Raw genomic sequence first — 20,791 nt, 5'->3', positions numbered from 1 at the left:
AAATACGGCCGGGGCAGAGAGATCTGGCACATAACATCTAATCGTTCCCACGGAGGAAGATGTCCAGTGGGAAGGGCCTGGGAAGGTCCAGGCCGGGGCTCAGCCAGGATGCAGGCATCCCAGGATGTGTGCCCAGCGTCTGTTCCCATTGGGCAGTGCGTAGGCAACAAGGGTAGTGCAGCGTTTCAGACATGGCCCCTGGTTTTGGCTGAGTGGAGGGAGAACACTCCTGCGGAGAGCATCCTTCGTGGTCAGTGATTCTGACGTACGAGGCTCCTATACATACTGATTAAACCACCTGGCGCTGCCCATCATCCTTTACAAAAAGATATTTTTCCCTGTGTTCTGCGGGACAGCCTCTCCTTTGTCCATCACCCGAAGTCATTAACATAATCCCTAGTAGCTGCTTTTAGTCTTCAGCTCTGGCCAGATGGAACTGAGAACTATTTTCTCACCTGCACCAAAGCAAACTGTCAAGAGGTATTAGACCCAATCTCCAGGACCCCACACCACAGACCCACACCCCACTGATGAACGCATGGAGATACGCATTCAGGAACCGCACAGAGGATGGAGGAGACCGCACTGCGGACTTCGAGCTCGTGGGTGTAAGCACTCCTGGATATGCCCCGGGAGTGATTTTGAACATTTCGATGTGCTTCTGCTCTCTTTGCTCTCTCACACGCCAAACCTCTGTCCTGGATGGCCTGAGACAGCTACCTCCTGGAGGGAAGGGCAGACTTAGACTTTGTTCCAAGGACACGGAGAGAGATCAAAGGCTTTTGACATTTGCAGTTGGATTCCGCAGCAGCACAGCACCCTTGCCAGCCAGGCTGCCGTCCTGTGAAAGCATTTCCAGATTTTTCTTGTCCTCGAGCATATTAGCAACGGAGCTCCATGACCTAGGAGAAGCAGAGGACAGCCTGCTGCCTTTCCTGCCCCAGAGTCGGGGCAGGAAGGGGAGGGAGGAGGGAAGTCTTGCCCAGTACGTCTCCTGGAATCCTTCCTTGTGTGTGGCTGGGCTGCAGGCTGCATCCGACATGCCCCCACCCATCTCAGGCCAAGGGGAGGGGAAGGCGAGCTGAGGGGCAGAGGGTTTTCTAAAGAGCCAGTCTGTCAGATCACAGGAGCTTCTAAGAGGAAGGGGCTTGGCCCAGCCCCTGGTCTCCCTTTCCTTAACCACTCCTCCACGGCGGACTTGAGTTGTGACCACAGCACTCCCTCCCCTTCCCTCTTCTGCATGCATGCAAGTGTTTTTCTAGGGCAGTGATTCTCAACTGGGGAAAATTTTGCAGCCCCCCCCGGCGGGGGGGCACATTTGGCAATCACAACTCGGTGGGTGGGTTGGGCAAAGGGCTACTACCAGCACTTTATGGGCAGGGACCAGGGATAGTGCCAAATATCCTACAGGGCACAGGACAGCCTTTCATGACGAAAAATTATCTGGCCCAAATGTCCACAGCTCTGAGCTTAGAAACCCTGCTCTTGGTATATACTCTGGATATGGCTCTGTGTGCCATTTTAAAATTTGATAAACGCTTCTGAATTGTCCGGCACACCTCCAGGGTGTCTATAACAATCCACTCCCACAACACGTAAGGCTTAACTTCTGCCAACATCGAGGACACACGTTTCTGAATTCTGAAATCTGCGCTTCCCAAGTTGGGCGTCTCCTCTTCTGTAAGTTGCTCATTCCTGGCATTTGCCCATTTTTCTTCTCTTAGGGAGCTCTAGGAGTTCTCTATGTATTCTGCACTCTAGTGCTTTGTACCTAGTCTTGATATTTCCACCCTTGCTTTTTTAGCATCTTGTCACATAGAAAATGCTGCATTTGAGAAAGTTAATTGTCTCACACTGTCTTTTGCTTTCTTTCTATCTTTGTCTTGTTTAAGGTGTTTTCTAACCCAAGATCATGAACATATTCCCCTGTGCTTTCTTCAGTAATTTTACGAATTCATTTTTAAGGTTAGGACTTTAATCTGTCGGTGATCTCTTCTCGTGACGGGTGTGAGGGAGCGAATTCCCTCATCTTGCCGTCACCAAATTACTGCCTGCCCTGCATCCACGCCGCCCTCTTCCACCCTCTGCTTCCAAGGGCAAGACCCGTCAGGGCCCCGGACTCTGCCTCACCCCTCCCCGCTCAAGGACTGTTGCCTCTTCACCCAGGACATGCAGGAACATCACCGCTTGTGAAAGCTCACGCCTGCTACTGGATATCCTGCTGCACCTACCACAGTCTTTGCCTTTTCATAGCCCAGCCTCACGAAGAGCCCACCCTCCACTCCCTTACCCTCTGCCGACGTCCTGCTGCTGAAATGGGCCAATCCCAACTTCCTCCCCTGCTTGGAAAAACACTAAAGGGGTAACTACAGTTCTACCTTCAGTGTCAGCTGCCGCGTTTCTACACTAGGAACCAGTTTAAGCTAAGCTCCGATTCCGCACAAAAGCTGAAGAACGCGCAATGACGTTTAATTACCCAGCACTGGGAGGCAACCTTCAGGGACCAGCATCACTTCCTGGGACTGATGGGGCGGGAGAACCACAGGCCAAATCCGTCGCTCCACATGCCCCTTGTGCAGATGGGCTAACTGAGGCTCAGGAGCTAACAGCCTGCCCAGCACTTGATCTACTCCCGGCCAAAGTGTCAGCAAAAGTGACATCCAGGGCGCATCTGAGTCTCAAGTCCAGACCTGTCACTCTTTAAGCCACTCCCTGCCTGAGGCCAAGCAGAGCCGAGGGCAAGTTTCCAATTTTAGGCTGCACTGGAGGCTCGGGGCTCTGGCTGGGCACTGGGTCTGGTGGGCATGGAGGGGAGGTGTTTGGGGGAGTGGCACCTGGAAGATAGGTGTGAGGGATACAAAGGGGGAAGAGAAGCTATGGCAGGTCACCCTGAGGACAGACGGAGGGAGATGGGAAATGCAGAGTGGACAGGGGGCCCGCTGCCTCTGCCCCCCCCAAGGAGGCCCTGGTAGGTATGCAAACCAAAGAGCAAGTGCATAAGGATCACAGGGCCAGCAGGGCCTGGGAGGAGACAAAAGGTGACAGTCAGGGAATCTCAGAAGAGCCGGGCGGTGGCCCGTCAGAGTAGGACCAGGGGTAGGAGGGCAAAAGCCCCGCTCCGGGCCCTCAGTGCAGTTTGAGCTGCTGCCAGTCTCAGGAAGAAGGCTCTGTGGGTCGATGCAGGGTCCCTGAAGGCCACTGTCATCGACTGATCTTGTGGCACCCCAGTGCCACGGCCAGACCTAGAGATCCACGTTCGTTGGATCCAAGCTTGATCACCGCTATTTCCAGACTCTGTGGTTTCAGGGAAATCATTCCAGCTCTCAGAGCCTGTTTGCTCATCTGTAACACGGGATGTTAACATGTACACCTCAGAGAATTCTTTTGAGAATTAAATGATGACCATTATTCAGTGTTTTGTGAACATACTAGGGGTCTGTCCACGGTGGAAATCACATCCACTGGGGTTGGGAGGGGGCATAAAGGGGTGGCTACGTAAGAAAAACTCAGGGAGCAGCCTGAGGGCAAGGTGACCAGCATTGCCTTTCTGTAAAGAGGAGTGTCCTCCTTGCTAGTGTCTGCTGTCCGCATTGCGAGGCTCCAGGCCTGACATACCAGCCCCGTCAGCGGCTCCCACTCGGCAGACGTTTTAGGATCAGCTGCCCCATGGAGTTGATCTGCAGAACGGGGGAGCAGTGATCAGAGCCTCTGGGAGATGCTCTTCTATCCAAATGAAGCAGATGGGAACCCGGGTTTGTGGATTTAGGGGCCCGGGGAAGGGATCCCTCCCATCCTTTGCCCCACTTTGCACACCTACGGTCACTACTTAATGCCCATCCCCCTCACCTGGGCCACCATGCACTTGCCTGGCCATGGTCCACTATTTCCCAGAGTCTTGAATCCGTCGCTTGGTACCTTCGCCCGGGGTAGAGCTCCCACTTGGGGGGCAGCCCGAACACGAGCAGATGGCTGGGGGACCTGGGCATCTGGGGGTGCACTGGTATCTGCTACATGTGGGCTGTGACGCTGATTTCATGCTGAAGGGACCAGAGAGGAGGGGGCACGTCAGGGATGGTTGAGCTGCACACACACAACCAGGGTCCTGGATCCCCTGGCCCGGCTGGTGGGCTGCCCAGACCAGAGGTCGATGGGCATGCTTTTAGAATCCCACACCCAGAGCCTTGGCACCATCACTTGGGGGTTTTCCTTGGACCAGTTCTCTCCAGGCCTCCTCTGTACCATCCTCCCACTGACCTGCACCCCACTCACCCCACCACACCCTGAAAAGTTAGCCTCTGTTTCCAGCCTGTCCGCAACATTGGGCCTACATTGATTACTCTGTTGGCCCTCTGTCTTGGCCACTTCCATAGTTTTAAAAATTCTCTTTTCAAAAATAAGATATCTAAAAAAATAAATAAATAAAAATAAGATATCCATAGACCTCAGGATCTGGGAGTGATGGGTTTTCCCTTAAAAATATTTTGTAGTTTTGATCATGGCCATCACTACTTGTTGTGAACATTAAAAGAAAAAAAAAAAAATCAGCCAATCCAGAAAGGTATAAAAATGAGGGAAAGTCACCAGACAACTATAACCAAAGCTCCATGTGTTTTGCAACTAAATGGGAAGTTCTTTACAGAGTTTTCTATCAGAGTATTTGTCTTTGTGCTGAACATTTTTCCGAGCTAAGAATCTAGCCCTTTATCAGTCATACATGTTGCAAGTTATTTTTCTCCGTTTGTTGTCCTAACTTTATGAGCTGGTTTTGCAAGAAGGATAGTTTTAATTATGTGGCAAAATCTCTTTCCCTTTGGATTCTGGCTTCAGATCAGGCGTCAGCAAAGTATGGACCCAATCTGGCCCACCACCTGCTTTTGTAAATAAAGCTTTATTGCAAACAAACACTACTTCCTTTGTGTGCTGTCTTTGGCTGCATTTGCACTACGAGGGCAGAGTTGAGTAGTTGCTACGGAGTCTTTACCATCTGCAAAGTTGAAAATTTTTACTATCAGACTCTTTACAGAAAGCTTGCTGACCCTTGCATTCGATCATGCTCGGAAAGCCATCTCCCATCCTAAGACTGCATGTGAAAACCCAGATCTACTATTCAGAAATAATCATTTCAAATTGTGAAAACAATGCTCAGCCTCCAGGTTCCCCTCCCCCACTCACGGCTAAGTTATTTGAAGAATCCATTCTTTTCCCATTGAACACTTTTGTATGCTTTTTAAAAACTTCCTAAACTATTTTGTCCAGAATTTTCTGCATGCTTTATTGGGTGGAAAAGACTCAGTGTTCTCAACAAAAAATTTTCTGGATTACCTATTTGAAGATAGCTAGGAAGTGTGTTATATTGTTTAAAATGACCGTGAATTGTTTATTTAATACCTGGATAAGTATTTACCATATTACCCTGAAGTATTTATATTTTGTCCCTCAAAGATGGGCTGTGATCCAAACCCCTAGTTTAGGGCAGCTCTTTCCAATCTGAGTGATCATCCTTATCACCTGGGGAGCTTTTAAAACATAAAGGGTCTTAGACTCCACCCAAGGCTCCTGAATCAGTTTCCAAGGTAGGATTCTAGAATGTGTTACCTCTCAAATGCTCGCCCAGGCCATTCAGATGGTGAGCTGTGTCTGTGACCTCCACAGAAGTAGATTATTCCCATTTTGCAGGTGACGAGCCTGAAGCCAAGGTAAATTTTATACTGTTGGCCCACCTGCTGCTCTAGGTTGCAATGCTTTTGCTTGTGCTTGTCCTGTCTCCTTTCTGATCCTGGAGAACTCCTACTCATCCCGCAGAGCCCACCTGAATAGCCGCCGGATGTGTGAAGCCTTTTCAGCATGCACTAGAGGCAAGACTAGGCCCTGAGCTACCTCTCTTTCAGCCACCCCATGGAGGACTGCATCATCTCCTGTAGATAAGCTCTGCCTGTGGTCCCTCCAGGCAGGGGCTCCTGGTCAGCACGCTCAAACCCACACAGGCCGAGTTTTCCAGCGCCAGTGAGAACTGCATCCTCATTGCGTAATATGCAGGGCCCCCACGGGCTAAAGTCCACGTACCACCCTTCCGCTGCCTCCCCTCATGCCCCACGACTCACTGTGCTGCCAGGGGAGCCCCTGCCCCAAGCTCTGTGGGAGGGACTGATCCGCAAGGCCACAGTCACCCAGGTCCTTCCATTCTCATCCTCGTAGATGCCAGGCCTCCGGAACCACAGGCAGCATGGGGGCGACCCAAGGGGCGGAGAAGCTTCTGCTTCCATTGCAAGGCTGTGCCCAGGGCAGGCCTCGAGGCACACAGGGAACCTCCCAGGTGTTCAGTCTCCTTAAGTGGACTGGCTCCCGAGTGGGGTGAGGCCGGTGATCCTGGGGGCGGGGCCAGTGAGCCTTGGCAGGGGCTGCAGGGACCAGCGAGCCCAGGTGTGAGGGTTCGAGGGGGTTGAATAAGGGGCAGAGCCAGAGCGGGGAGGAGCCCTCTGCCTCTGGGGGCAGGCAGGGGCGGGGCCACAGAGCAGGAGTCGGAGGAACTGGGCCCACCTGCCTGGAGGTGCTCGGACCGGAGTCAGGAGCCTCAGGGGCCGGCGGATAAGAAGCTCCCCAGGTACAGAGCCCCCCCAGGCCTCTGCGCAGGGGCAGTTTGGTTCCTTAAGATCAACACTCCCCTGCTTCCGCTGATTCCTCCGCAGCCTATCGCTGGCATCCTCTGCTCTTGCCAGGCCTTATGCAAACCTCCGAGCTCCAGATTCTGAGCTGGCAGGGACTGCCAGGGCATCTTCCCGTGGCCATTCCTTCAGCAGGACCCCGATCGCGAACTCAGTTGGGGTAGTGAGCTCAGTGGATTCTTGCCCCTGGAGATAGCTGGCCAGGGAACCTCCTGGGCAAATCAGGCTCCCTCTCCACAGAAAATGAGCCAGCGCCCCAGGGGCATTTGCAATCGGGATCGTATAAAGTGTGAGGGAAACCAGGCCACAGGAGGGAGGGTGTGTGGCCATCCTGCACACCCTATCCTTGACCATGGGGTCCGGAGCACCCGCTTGGCCTGGTCATCTTATTAGCTCTGCTTTGCCAGGAGGCCACAGACACAAGAGGCAGGCCCATGTGGTAAGCACCCTGGGCTTCTGAGCCTGAGCTTCTTTTCACAGCAATTCCACCTCCTTCCCTGGTGTTTTTCCTTCTATCGTGGGATTGGAGTGGCCGTAGGAGACGAGGGGCATTAAGGTCTTGAATAACACGATCACATACATGGAATCACATATCTGTTACCGTATTCTATTGGATAGGAGCAGGTCCTGCCCACACTCAAGGAGGGTGACGGATTATACAAGGATGTGGATATCAGGAGTCAGGGCTCAAGGGGGTTCCCCAGAGCCTGTCTGCTATAAGCACCAACCCCACTGGGTTACTCTGAGGATGAAATGAGATGGTGTATAAAGAGCAGTGCCTCTAGCACATAGTGAGCACTCGAAAAATGCCAGGTACTAGCTATGCTCCCAGACTTGTCCCCTTCCTGAGCAAAATCCGTCAGTCCACCCTTTGTAACACGAATGCAACTAGTATTTATCTCTATCACTCCATATCACAAACATGTACGGGTATTCTCAACATCACTCCAAGATGAGCCAGTATGTGGCTGTATGTGGGGTGGGGGCAGAACTGGTCAATACGTGCAGAGCATCTACGCCACATGAGGCACCATACGTGTGTCCTCTCAGTTACGTCTCCCAACAACTCCATGAGCTAGAGACTGTCATCCCCACCTCACGCCACTGAAACTGAACAGAAGTGCTTCACTGATCTCCCTTCTTATGCCATGTGCTCCATCCCGGGCCCCTTGGACCCGCACGGAAGGAAGATCACTGGCGGGCTATGAGAACAGAAATTTGGACCCTTGTCCTTCAGCAGGCCCATATCATGTCTGAGATACAGCAATGTTTCCTGGCCAAGTGTCCATCTTTGGTACCTGCAATTTGAAGGATTCACTCTCCGGGGTGGGTATCACCAAAGTCTTTGGGAAGCCCTTTGATCTCTCCAGGATAGCTCCGGGCAGAGCCTTGGATAGGGAGGGTGGGAGGGAGGGAGATGCAAGTGGGAAGAGATATGGGGACATATGTATATGTATAACTGATTTACTTTGTTATAAAGCAGAAACTAACACACCATTGTAAAGCAATTATACTCCAATAAAGATGTTAAAAAAAAAAAAAAACTACAGTGTAGTCATGCCTGGACCCAATGCTATCCTCCTCCAGCGGAGGGCGCCCTTCACAAACCTTAAGTCCAGGTGTCCTGGTGCTGGGGCCCTCAGCCTAAGGGGATGATTCTAGACCGCAGATGGGCACTGAGCAGGACTTGGAAGGCTGGGTCTTGGTCACCAAGATCTCTGCATATTCTGCTCATCTCCTCCCATGTACTGAGCCCAAATTGGCCAAGGCAGGCTGGACACTGGAGTCAGATAGCCTGGAAATAGCATGGCACAGATGGGGTTGTTCACCAGCATGAATAAAGACATGGAGAGGGGACATTCAGGATGTATTTGGAGGTCAGAGAATAATGAGGATTAGCTAGTGCTGGGGATGCAGGCTCATCATAAGAGGAAGGAGGAGAATATGGTGGTGGTATGTGTGGGGGGGTGGATGCTGCCGCTTCATTGCAAGGATGCCAATCCAACTAGTTGATTTTGATCAAGTTGATCAGGAGCAAAGACAGTGTTTGGGAAAGGAAATGGCATAAGTACACACTTGATAAACATTTGAACTAACGATAAAACAAAAGAGTGACTCAGTAATCGGGGATTCCTAGAAATGGACTGGATGGAGATGGTTCAGGCAGTATTACAGGCAAAAACATCCAAGTTCCAGTTCTGTTTATTTCAAACTATCAACAGTATAAATTGGCAGGATGATAAAAGAAACTCGACGCAGCCATGGAACTGAAGAATGAGCGTTTGGGGAAGTTTTGTCTATTCCAAGGCATTGAAGATATAGTCTGTTTTCTTCTAAAGGTTTTATTGTTTTAGTTTTTATATTTAGATGCAATTTACCTTTGTGTGTGATGTGAGGAAAAGATCTAGAGTATCTTTTTCCATGTTAATATCAAATTAACTTAATCCCATTTATTAAAAAGACTATCCCTTCTCTCCTGTATTGTATTATCACTTCTGTCATAAATCTGGAACATATATGTACGGGTCTGTTTCTGGAGTTTCTTTTCTATTCCATTCTTTTTTTTTATATATCCTTGTGTCAATAGCACATTTCTAACTACTATAGCCTTAAAATAGGTATGGATATCTTGTAGTATAAATCTCCTAGCTTTATTCTCCGTCTAGATTGCCTGGATAATGTGATGGTTAATTTTATGTGTCACCTTAGACAGTGTTTTGGGATAAGAGTAACATTTAGATCGGTGAACTTTGAGTAAAGCAGATTGCTCTCCATATTGTGGGTGGGCCTCATCCAATCAGCCGAAGACTTTAATAGACTAAAAAGGCCTCCCCAGGCAAGGAGGAATTTTCCAGCAGACTGTCTTTGGACTTCATCTGTATCATTGGTTCTCCTGCATCTCCAGGTTGTGCACCTTTAGCTCTCCTGGGTCTCCAGCCTGACAGCCCACACTGCAGATACTGGACTTGCCAACATCCATATTCATGTAAGCCATTTCCTTATAATAAATCTCTTTCTATATACATATATGTACATATACACACATGCCCTGTTGGTCCTATATCTCTGTAGAACCCTAATTCAGCTATTCTCTAACCTTTGCAATTCCATATGAATTTTAGAATCAGTTTATTACCATCCCTCTCCTCCAGAAAGCCTGCTAGGATTCTGATTGGGATTGTGTTGTATCTATAGGTCTGTTTGAAGAGAACTGACATCCATACCATATTGAACCTTACAATCTCAGGATAGTGTGTGTCCCTCCCCTCCATATCTTAGGTTGTCTTTAATTTTTCTCTATTTTTATTAAACTTGTTCTTAAGTATTTGACTAATGCTATTCTTCTTTGGGTTTTTTTGCGGTACGCGGGCCTCTCACTGTCGTGGCCTCTCCCGTTGCAGAGCACAGGCTCCGGACGCACAGCCTCAGCGGCCATGGCTCACGGGCCCAGCCGCTCCGCGGCATGTGGGATCCTCCCGGACCGGGGCACGAACCCGTGTCCCCTGCATCAGCAGGCGTACTTTCAACCACTGCGCCACAAGGGAAGCCCTGACTAATGCTATTTTAAGTGGTGTTATTTTAAACTCTGTGTTATATTTGTTTGCTGCTGGTATAGCAAAACGCAACTGATTTATGTATATTGTCCCTACATCCAAAAATTCACTTAACTCTATTTTTTTTTGATATTTTGGGAAATTCCTAGTCATTACAGCTTCAGTTATTCCTCTCATTCTCTCTCTCTTCTTCTGTGCTTCCAATTACACTTTGCTACACCTTATAAATTGTGTACCATGCCTCCTATGCCCTGTGCTGCTTTATTTGAGGCTTAAACATTTTTCTTCTCTGAGCTTCAATTTTGATGTCTCCTATCGGCTTATTTTACAGTTCGGGCCCAGCCGCTCCGCGGCATGTGGGATCTTCCCGGACCAGGGCACGAACCCGTGTCCCCTGCATCGGCAGGGCGTCTCTTAACCACTGCGCCACCAGGGAAGCCCTACAGTTCATTATTAATCTTGACATTTGCTGTGTCTAATCAGCTCTTAAACCAATAAGTTGATTTCTTAACTGCAAATGTTATATTTATCAGGTCCAAAATGTTCATTTGATGCTTTTTTTTAATAGATTTGAAACTTCTCTGATAATCTCTATCTTTTGAACCATTTTGTCCATCATTCTTTCTGTATCCTTAAACATACTCCTCAGTGATTTTAAAGTTCTTTTCTGATACTTCTGGGTTACTAGTGGGTCTGCTTCTATAGTCTGCTTTTTCACTTGGTTTTCAATTACATGTTTTTTCTTTGGGAGTAATTTTTAGGTGAATACCAAATAGTGGGTATAAAACCCCGGAAAAGTTCTAGATAGTACTGTCTTCCCCCAGATGGCGTTAACTGTTTCCTCTGCTGGGCAGATAGAGTGAGATACTGAACAGCTTACTTCTGATAAGAACAGAATTGAATCAAGGTCCAGTTCCAGTTCCAGTGAGCATCAGTCTACCTCCCTCAAGTTCACCCTATTTCTATAGTGTGGCTCTCAGTCAAGAGCCTGGTAGGGCTTTGTCTCGACACAAAGAGACTGCGGGAGATTCTGTTCTGTCTTTCGGGGCTCTGGCTTTGCTCTTCAGCATCCTGCCCTGAGCCGCTTCTCTTTGTAAAAAGCCCTTTTGGGAGAGGGCACTGGTCTAAGTATGAGGTCCCTCAAGTCTCCACTTTGGCCAAATGCATCAGAATCAGCCAGTGTCCTCAGGAAAAAGGCAGTCACAGATGCCTGATGGTTGATGTCAGTTCATTGCTCCCTCCCGTACCTTCAGCTCTTACCAGGTTGTCCTCACTCCAACCCCTGGTGAACCTTTGTCTTTTCAAGAGACTCCAGAGAATTCTAGTCTGTTTTCAGAGGTCTTCAGCTTAGTTTTTCAGCCTCTTACGTCACACAGCTTCATAATTCAACACATATCTCTGTTACCAAACACAGGTCCAGCTGCTCACTGCTCTGAAGCCAATAAAGAGGCAAGGGTGGTGGAAAGGAAAGTTTGCTTTATTTCAGAGGCTGGCAGCTGGGAGAGGAAGGGCGGACTCATGCCCAGAGGCTGACCGCCCCTCCCTCCCAATCAGTGGGCAAGAGCTTTTATAGGCGGAGAGAGGGGGCTACATGCAGAAACAGCACAGTCAGCTGTGACCGTCACCTTGAAGTTGGTCACTGGTGGTCTGACCAGCATCGTCTTCATTGTTTTAAGTACGGTTCATCTTCAGTTCCAGGGTCGGTTTGTTCCCATTTCCTTGAGGCCAGTTCTCGGAATGGCAGCTTATGTCATGGCTACAGTCTGGTCATCATGTAGTTAACTTTTTCCACCTGGAGGTGGCTTCAGTATCTATAAGACAGCTCAAAGGATATGGCTCAGAATATTATCTGTAGCCCTTGAGGAGGAAATAAAGTCCTTGACTTTGCTTAATGACTAAACTATTATTATTTGGTCTCATTTGACTGTTTTCCTTTGTTTCTGCATTTTCTCACTTCTCTGATTAAACTTATTCTTTGACTAACGTTTTTCTACAGACAAAAGGCAGACGGAGGACATGGGGGTAAGAACCATAGGGTCCTGCTTCGTTTCGTCTCGAGTGGAATCTGGCTGGATGCTTGTGGCCCCCCAAGCCTCCAGTTTTGTCACTCTACACCAGCCCTGTGATCCAGCCTTATTTCACCCTCTAGCCTGGACCCAGAATCATCAAATGACCAGAAGGGAAAAGCATTTGCAGATGCTCACCTCTGAGAAGTCTCCCCTTCTCCAGAATTTTAGTTCCTCTGGTCCTGGTTGCTCCATAGCTCCCTAATGCTTTGGGAAATACAATTTTTATTTTTATCCAGATTTTCTATGGCTTGGCTGTAGCTGTGTCCTGTTGCAAACTATTTCATCTTACCCCAAAGGATGGAGGTATTTTTTTTTAAGGTGGAAGAAATTAAACCATGTCTTTGTACTGATGGAAGTGATCCAAGAGGGAAGGAAGGGGTGATGATGACAGGTAAGGTACAAACTGAAGGCAGTTCTTGAGAAAGGGAGGCATAGAGGTGAGAACCCAAGTGGATGGCTTGCCCTTGAGGGGAGGAAGGATTCTCTTTCCATTGTAACTGTGGTAAGAAGGAGAAGCAGGGTTAGATGCATTTAAGAGTTTCAGATTAGTGGGGGTGAGAGGAAATTCCCCTCCTCCACTTTTCATAAGAAAATTACAAATGGCTTGGAGAGACCTAATGCTAGAAAATAAACACCGTATATGAAATTATTAGCAGGTAATCACAGCGAATATATTTATGATCCTTAGGTAGGGACAATCTTCTTAGAGATGGTACACAAACCAAAAGGCAAATAAAAAGACTGATTCATCTTGAGATGCCCAAAAGTATATCTTCTAATGGCAATATATTAAGGAAAAAAAGGACCAAAATGGGAAAATACTAAAAATATGCAGCAAACTATTCGTTTCCAGAATATAAAGAGAATTCTCACAAACCAATTAAGTAAAAGGAGCAACTCATTGGAAAAATAGGAGAAGGCTCAGATAAGTTCACAGTAAGGAAATGCAAATGGCCGATTGCCATACCTCGACCTCACAAGGAATTGAGAAAATGCAAACTTTTAAAATGAGATACATTTTAAAAACTCTATAATATCGGCAAAAAAAAAAGAAAGAAAGAAAGAAAAAGAAAAACACGGAAAAGCATTTGCAAAGATGAAACGTGGACAAGAGGCGTGGTTTGCCTTATTGGCCAGGCCCCTTCTGCACTAGGAGAGGGTAAAATGGAACCAGGTCACCGGAGTCAGTTTCCACAAAACTAGCACCCCCAGCAGGCAGGTGGGCCAATGTAGGTTTCTTTACTGAAGGTTGGGTCCGTTTCAGAAGGGACATTTTGATGCAGAAGAGACAAATATTAGGGTTTGGGAGAACTTGGACTTCCCCTTGAGTTTTGTAAGACAAAACACCTAGGAACTTTAGCCTTTGCAAGGAGAGGTTCCCCAGTGGACTGTCCCTCCAGCCCGTTATCCTGCCTGCCCACCTGCGGGATAACCCCTCACCCCATAAGCATCCATTTCTTAAGTCTCCACTTGGATAGATTCCACCCCTGCCGGCAGGTGAGCCCTCCCCTCCTGTGGCCCCTCCCTCTTCCTTCAGAGTGTCCTTTTGGTCTGGCCCCTGGGCTACAGCAAGGTGTAGGCTTCAGCCAGGTGGGTGCTGCCCAGTTTTACAAGCCTGGGGAAGGGGGAAAGGGCAATTGGTCTGATGGACTCCAGTCTGATGGCCAAGGGTGAACCTGGCCTCTCTGATTTGAGTTTCCTCATCGGCAAGAACTATAAGTTGCTAGTTCTTTTATTAACAGATCAATAAAGTCGGCATTTCTCCCAAGGACAGACATTTCCCCCATAGGACACGACAGTCTAAAGCCCAAATGAGGAAACGTTTTCTCCATTAACACAGAGCCTGTCCTGCCCTTGCAATCTGGTCTGCATTGTTGTCAGAGGGGCTTTTAAGTTCTTCCCTGCCTCAGGGGATGGAATATGGGCTGGGGCGCTGTCTTTCACAGCAGAGCTTTGTTGGAAGAGGATCAAGAGTTGAATTCATGTAACCCCGCTATTCTTTCTCCCTCCCCATAAAAATGGAGAGAGAGGGTGTCAAGGGTGTCTATTCCTCCAGAAACCATAATAATATTTTCCATTTGCAAATGAGTTGGGAAACCAGAAGCACACAGCTTCCAGCCTGTGGCACGGACTCAGGAACCACTGCTTCCCGCCTTCCTGTTCTGACTTCTGCTACAGCGCCCAACTCCCTTGGCCTTGACTCATAGCATGTGGGTTTATAGTGACTGGATAGTAGTTAAAGCTTTATATCTGGGCTTCCCTGGTGGCGCAGTGGTTGAGAGTCCGCCTGCCGATGCAGGGGACGCGGGTTCATGCCCCGGTCTGGGAAGATCCCACATGCCGCGGAGCGGCTGGGCCCGTGAGCCATGGCCGCTGAGCCTGCGCGTCCGGAGCCTGTGCTCCGCAACGGGAGAGGCCACAACAGTGAGAGGCCCGCGTACCGAAAAAAAAAAAAAAAAAAAAGCTTTATATCTTTGTCTCCACTCGACCCTGGCTCCCTGACAAAAAAGGTACCTTAGAGTATTTGAAATTATGTGGGGTTGGCCATCAAACATCCCTGAATCCAAACTTAATTCCAACCCTTACTAGTTGAGTGACCTTGAGCCTGTAACTTAACGTTTTTAGCCTTCCTACTCGTCACTGGTAACATGAATGGGGTATCAACCTTAATAAGTTGTCATAAGGAACAATAACATTTGTAAAGCCTTTGGCGCATGGTAGGGCCTCAGTCAATGGTAATTTGTTAACTAAGGGTAAGGTACCATCTCTTATTCATCTCTGTGTTCCAGCATCAAATGTAGCACTGGAAATGTAGGCGGGACCCAGCAAATATCAATACTTGTTGGACTGAAATATTCTTTAGTCAGATGTTTTCCTGGTTCAAAACAGCTCCAGCCACATCCAACATGAACCCAGAGGTGTGCTGGAATAGAACTTATTCAGACACTCTTCCTGCCAACGCCTTACAGAAAATGCACTCAAAACTAAGAGTGTTCACAGCACAGCAGAGGCCCTGGGTATTGAGTTTGCAGGGAAAGGAGAGAGGTTAGGATAGACAAAGCCCCATGCCGAACAGATGGCCCCCGGGACTCTGTAATTATCGTACTTTACTTGAAGGTCTTCTTTGTAATTGGTCTAGTGAGGTCAGCATCTATGCCAGGGTGGCTCGTGCGAGCTGACTGCTCGCTGAGGCCGCCCTTGTGTGCCTGGGGTTTCTCCTGACGGTGGTACCGAGCTTCCACGAGCATGCATGGGGCTCCAGCTGCATCATCCCTCCACAGCCTCTCCCTCTTGCTCTTTGGGCCGTGGTTTTAAATGGTCCTTCGTTTAATCCATCAGAATGACCCGGAAGGAAGCAACTGGCTGTTAGTGGGTCATTCCCTGAAGCCTGGTGACAGCCTTCTTTTTTTAAAAAAAATTTTAAATTTTATTTATTTTTTTATACAGCAGGTTCTTACTAGTCATCCATTTTATACACATCAGTGTATATATGTCAATCCCAATCTCCCAATTAATCACACTACCACCATCACCACCCCGCACCACTTTTCCCCCTTGGTGTCCATACGTTTCTTTTCTAGATCTGTGTCTCAATTTCTGCCCTGCAAACCGGTTCATCTGTACCATTTTTCTAGGTTCCACATATGTGAGTTAATATACGATATTTGTTTTTCTCTTTCTGACTTCACTCTGTATGACAGTCTCTAGATCCATCCACGTCTCCAAAAATGACCCAATTTCGTTCCTTTTTACGGCTGAGTAATAGTCCATTGTATATATGTACAATACATCTTCTTTATCCCTTCGTCTGTCAACGGGCATTTAGATTGCTTCCATGACCTGGCTATTGTAAATAGTGCTTCAGTGAACATTGGGGTGCAAGTGTCTTTCTGAATTATGGTTTTCTCTGGGTATATGCCCAGTAGTGGGATTGCTGGATCATATGGTAATTCTATTTTTAGTTTTTTTAAGGAAACTCCATACTGTTCTCCATAGTGGCTGTATCAATTTACATTCCCACCAGCAGTGCAGGAGGGTTCTCTTTTCTCCACACCCTCTCCAGCATTTATGGTTTGTAAATTTTCTGATGATGCCCATTCTGACTTCTGTGAGCTGATACCTCATTGTAGTTTTGATTTGCATTTATCTAATAATTAGTGACGTTTAGCAGCTTTTCATGTGCTTCCTGGCCACCTGTATGTCTTGTTTGGAGAAATGTCTATTTAGCTTGTCTGCCCATTTTTGGATTGGGTTGTTTGTTTTTTTACTATTCAGCTGCATGAGCTGTTTACATACTTTGGAGATTAATCCTTTGTCTGTTGATTCATTGGCAAATATTTTCTCCCATTCTGAGGGTTGTCTTTTTGTCTTGTTTATGGTTTCCTTTGCTGTGCAAAAGCTTTGAAGTTTCATTAGGTCCCATTTGTTTATTTTTGTTTCCATTACTCTACGATGTGGATCAAAAAAGATCTTGCTGTGATTTATGTCAAAGAGTGTTCTTCCTATGTTTTCCTCTAAGAGTTTTATAGTGTCTGGTCTTACATTTAGGTCTCTAATCCATTTTGAGTTTATTTTTGTGTATGGTTTTACTGAGTGTTCTAATTTCATTCTTTTACATGTAGCTGTCCAGTTTTCCCAGCACCATTTATTGAAGAGACTGTCTTTTCTCCATTGTATATCCTTGCCTCCTTTGTCATAGATTAGTTGACCACAGGTGCATAGGTTTATCTCTGGCTTTCTATCTTTTTCCATTGATCTATGTTTCTGTTTTTGTGCCAGTACCATACTGTCTTGATTATTGTTGCTTTGTAGTATAGTCTGAAGTCAGGGAGCCTGACGCCTCCAGCTCCGTTTTTTCCCCTCAAGACTGCTTTGGCTATTCGGGATCATTTGTGTCTCCATACAAATTTTAAGATTTTTTTGTTCTAGTTCTGTAAAAAATGCCAGTGGTAATTTGATAGGTATTGCACTGAATCTGTAGATTGCTTTGGGTAGTATACTCATTTTCACAATATTGATTCTTCCAATCCATGAACATGGCGTATCTCTCCATCTCTTGGTATCATCTTTAATTTCTTTCATCAGTGTCTTATACTTTTCTGCATACAGGTCTTTTGTCTCTCTAGGTAGGTTTATTCCTAGGTATTTTATTCTTCTTGTTGCAATGGTAAGTGGGAGTGTTTCCTTAATTTCTCTTTCAGATTTTTCATCATTAGTGTATAGGAATGCAAGAGATTTCTGTGTATTAATTTTGTATCCTGCAACTTTACCAAATTCATTGATTAGCTCTAGTAGTTTTCTGGTGGCATCTTTAGGATTCTCTATGTATAGCATCATGTCATCTGCAACACTGACAGTTGTACTTCTTCTTTTCCAATTTGTATTTCTTTTTCTTCTCTGCTTGCCGTGGCTAAGACTTCCAAAACTATGTTGAATAATAGTGGTGAGAGTGGACATTGTTGTCTTGTTCCTGATCTTAGAGGAAATGCTTTCAGTTTTTCACCACTGAGAATGATGTTTGCTGTGGGTTTGTCGTATATGGCCTTTATTATGTTGAGGTAAGTTCCCCCTATGCCCACTTTCTGGAGAGTTTTTGTCATAAATGGGTGTTGAATTTTGTCAAAAGCTTTTTCTGCATCTATGGAAATGATCATATAGTTTTTATTCTTCAATTTGTTAATATGGTTTATCACATTGAATGATTTACGTATATTGAAGAATCCTTGCATCACTGGGATAAATCCCATTTAATCATGGAGTATGATCCTTTTAATGTGTTGTTGGATTCTGTTCGCTAGTATTTTGTTGAGGATTTTTGCATCTATATTCATCAGTGATACTGGTCTGTAATTTTCTTTTTTTGTAGTATCCTTGTCTGGTTTTGGTATCAAGGTGATGGTCGCCTCATAGAATGAGTTTGGGAGTGTTCCTTCCTCTGCAATTTTTGGAAGAGTTTGAGAAAGGTGAGTGTTAGCTCTTCTCTAAATGTTTCATGGAATTCACCTGTGAAGCCATCTGGTCCTGGACTTTTGTTTGTTGGAAGATTTTTTTTTTTTTGAAAACCTCTTTATTTCAAAAATGCTAAATTCAATGGTCAGCTTCTCCATGCATTTTATTTATCCCTCTTTTTTTTTAACATCTTTATTAGAGTATAATTGCTTTACAATGGTGAGCTAGTTTCTGCTTTATAACAAAGTGAATCAGTTATATCTTTCAGTCTGTATGTGTCCCTAGGTCTGACGTGGGTCTCTTGTAGACAGCATACATATGCGTCTTGTTTTTGTATCCACCTAGCGAGCCTGTGTGTTTTGGTTGGAGCATTTAATCCATTCACGTTTAAGAGAATTTTCAATATGTATGTTCCTATGACCATTTTCTTAATTGTTTTGGGTTTGTTTTTGTTTATGTTATTTGTCATTTTTCCCTTGCTGCTTTCAATAATTTTCTTTGTCTTTGATTTTTTCCAGTTTGATTACTATGTGTCTCAGCGTGTTTCTCCTTGGGTTTATCTTGTACGGGACTCTCTGCGCTTCCTGGACTTGGGTGGCTATTTCCTTTCCCATGTTAGGGAAGTTTTTGACTATAATCTCTTCAAATATTTTCTCGGGTCCTTTCTCTCTCTCTTCTCCTTCTGGGACCCCTATAATGTGAATGTTATTGAGTTTAATGTTGTCCCAGAAGTCTCTTAGGCTGTCTTCATTTCTTTTCATTCTTTTTTCTTTATTCTGTTCTGCAGCAGTGAATTCCACCATTCTGTCTTCCAGGTCACTTATCCGTTCTTCTGCCTCAGTTATTCTGCTATTGATTCCTTCTAGTGTAGTTTTCATTTCAGTTATTGTATTGTTCATCTCTGTTTGTTTCTTCTCTCATTCTTCTAGGTCTTTGTTAAACATTTTTTGCATCTTCTCGATCTTTGCCTCCATTCTTTTTCCGAGGTCCTGGATCATCTTCACTGTCATTATTCTGAATTCTTTTTCTGGAAGGTTGCCTATCTCCACTTCATTTAGTTGTTTTTCTGGGGTTTTATCTTGTTCTTTCATCTGGTACATAGCCCTCTGCCTTTTCATCTTGTCTATCTTTCTGTGAATGTGGTTTTTGTTCCACAGGCTGCAGGATTGGAGGTATTCTTGCTTCTGCTGTCTGCCCTCTGGTGGATGAGGCTATCTAAGAGGCTTGTGCAAGTTTCCTGATGGGAGGGACTGGTGGTGGGTAGAGCTGACTGTTGCTCTGGTGGGCAGAGCTCAGTAAAACTTTGATCTGCTTGACAGCTGATGCGTGGGGCTGGGTTCCCTCCTGTTCATTGTTTGGCCTGAGGCGACCCAACACTGGAGCCTAGCTGGGCTCTTTGGTGGGGCTAATGGTGGACTCTGGGAGGGCTCACGCCAAGGAGTACTTCCCAGAAGTTCTGCTGCCAGTGTCCTTGTCCACACGGTAAGCCACAGCCATTGCCTGCCTCTGCAGGAGACCCTCCAACACTAGCAGGTCGGCCTGGTTCAGTCTCCCCTGGGGTCACTGCTCCTTCCCCTGGGTCCCAATGCACACACTACTTTGTGTGTGCCCTGCACGAGTGGAGTCTGTTTCCCCCAGTCCTGTCAAGGTCCTGAAATCAAATCCCACTAGGCTTCAAAGTCTGATTCTCTAGGAATTCCTCCTCCCATTGCCGGACCCCCCAGTTGGGAACCTGACGTGGGGCTCAGAACCTTCCTTCCAGTGGTTGGACTTCTGTGGTATAAGGGCTCCCCAGTCTTTGAGTCACCCACCAAGCAATTATGGGATTTGATTTTACTGTGGTTGCACCCATCCTATCATCTCATTATGGCTCCTCCTTTGTCTTTGGATGTGGGGTATCTTTTTTGGTGGGTTCCAGTGTCTTCCTGTCGATGACTGTCCAGCAGCTAGTTGTGATTCTGGTGTTCTTGCAAGAGGGAGTGAGAGCACGTCCTTCTACTCTGCCATCTTGGTTCCTAATCAGTGGCAGCCTTCTTATGATGAAGAAATTGGGTCTTTGCAAGGAGCAAGCTTCCAATCAAAGCCTGGGGGGATGAGGGGAGGGAGGCTACTGCGTCATAAACTTCCCATGGGAACTGTTCTGTGTGGTCTCTTCTCCTCATTCTAGAGATGAGGTGCCAAGGCTCAGAAAGCGACTATCACTTGGTCAAGATCATGGAGCTGGTGAGCAGAAGAGCTGGAATCTGAACTCCAGTGTGTCTGATTCCAGAGTCCAAGCTTTCTTCCACTCTGCAACTCTATTCATTGGCTGATAGAAACCAGGCTGGCATTCACAAGCTGGGCACACATGTCCACGGAACTTAGCCAACCTCTCTAGTTACACTGCCAAATACTACTCACTCCTATAATCCTTGTAGGCCATCTAGGGCCCAGCTCCAAGTTTCTCCATCATAACAAAGGGCATCATCTTATTAACTCGGGTCCTATAGACTCCAACTTGTCTAGGAGACGTTCTGGGGATGAAATGCACAAGGGTAATGGATGGAGTGCCAGATAT

At 46.7% G+C, this 20,791-nt stretch overlaps 1 protein-coding gene across 1 annotated transcript; it reads right to left on the bottom strand.

Moving 5' to 3' along the window:
- Window positions 1–3,623: 3,623 nt before the first annotated feature.
- On the bottom strand, window positions 3,624–6,263 carry TCL1B (TCL1 family AKT coactivator B). Its single transcript, XM_024757943.1, has 3 exons — window positions 6,102–6,263; window positions 3,867–3,986; window positions 3,624–3,677 (listed from the first exon to the last, which is right to left on the bottom strand). The coding sequence occupies exons 1-3, from the start codon at window positions 6,261–6,263 to the stop codon at window positions 3,624–3,626; spliced, it is 336 nt and encodes a 111-aa protein (XP_024613711.1).
- Between the last annotated feature and the right edge of the window lie 14,528 nt (window positions 6,264–20,791).

Source organism: Neophocaena asiaeorientalis, unplaced genomic scaffold, assembly GCF_003031525.2.
Source record: "Neophocaena asiaeorientalis asiaeorientalis breed wild unplaced genomic scaffold, Neophocaena_asiaeorientalis_V1.1 scaffold476, whole genome shotgun sequence".
NCBI lineage: Eukaryota > Metazoa > Chordata > Mammalia > Artiodactyla > Phocoenidae > Neophocaena > Neophocaena asiaeorientalis.
This window is presented reverse-complemented; position numbering and strand designations above follow the sequence as displayed.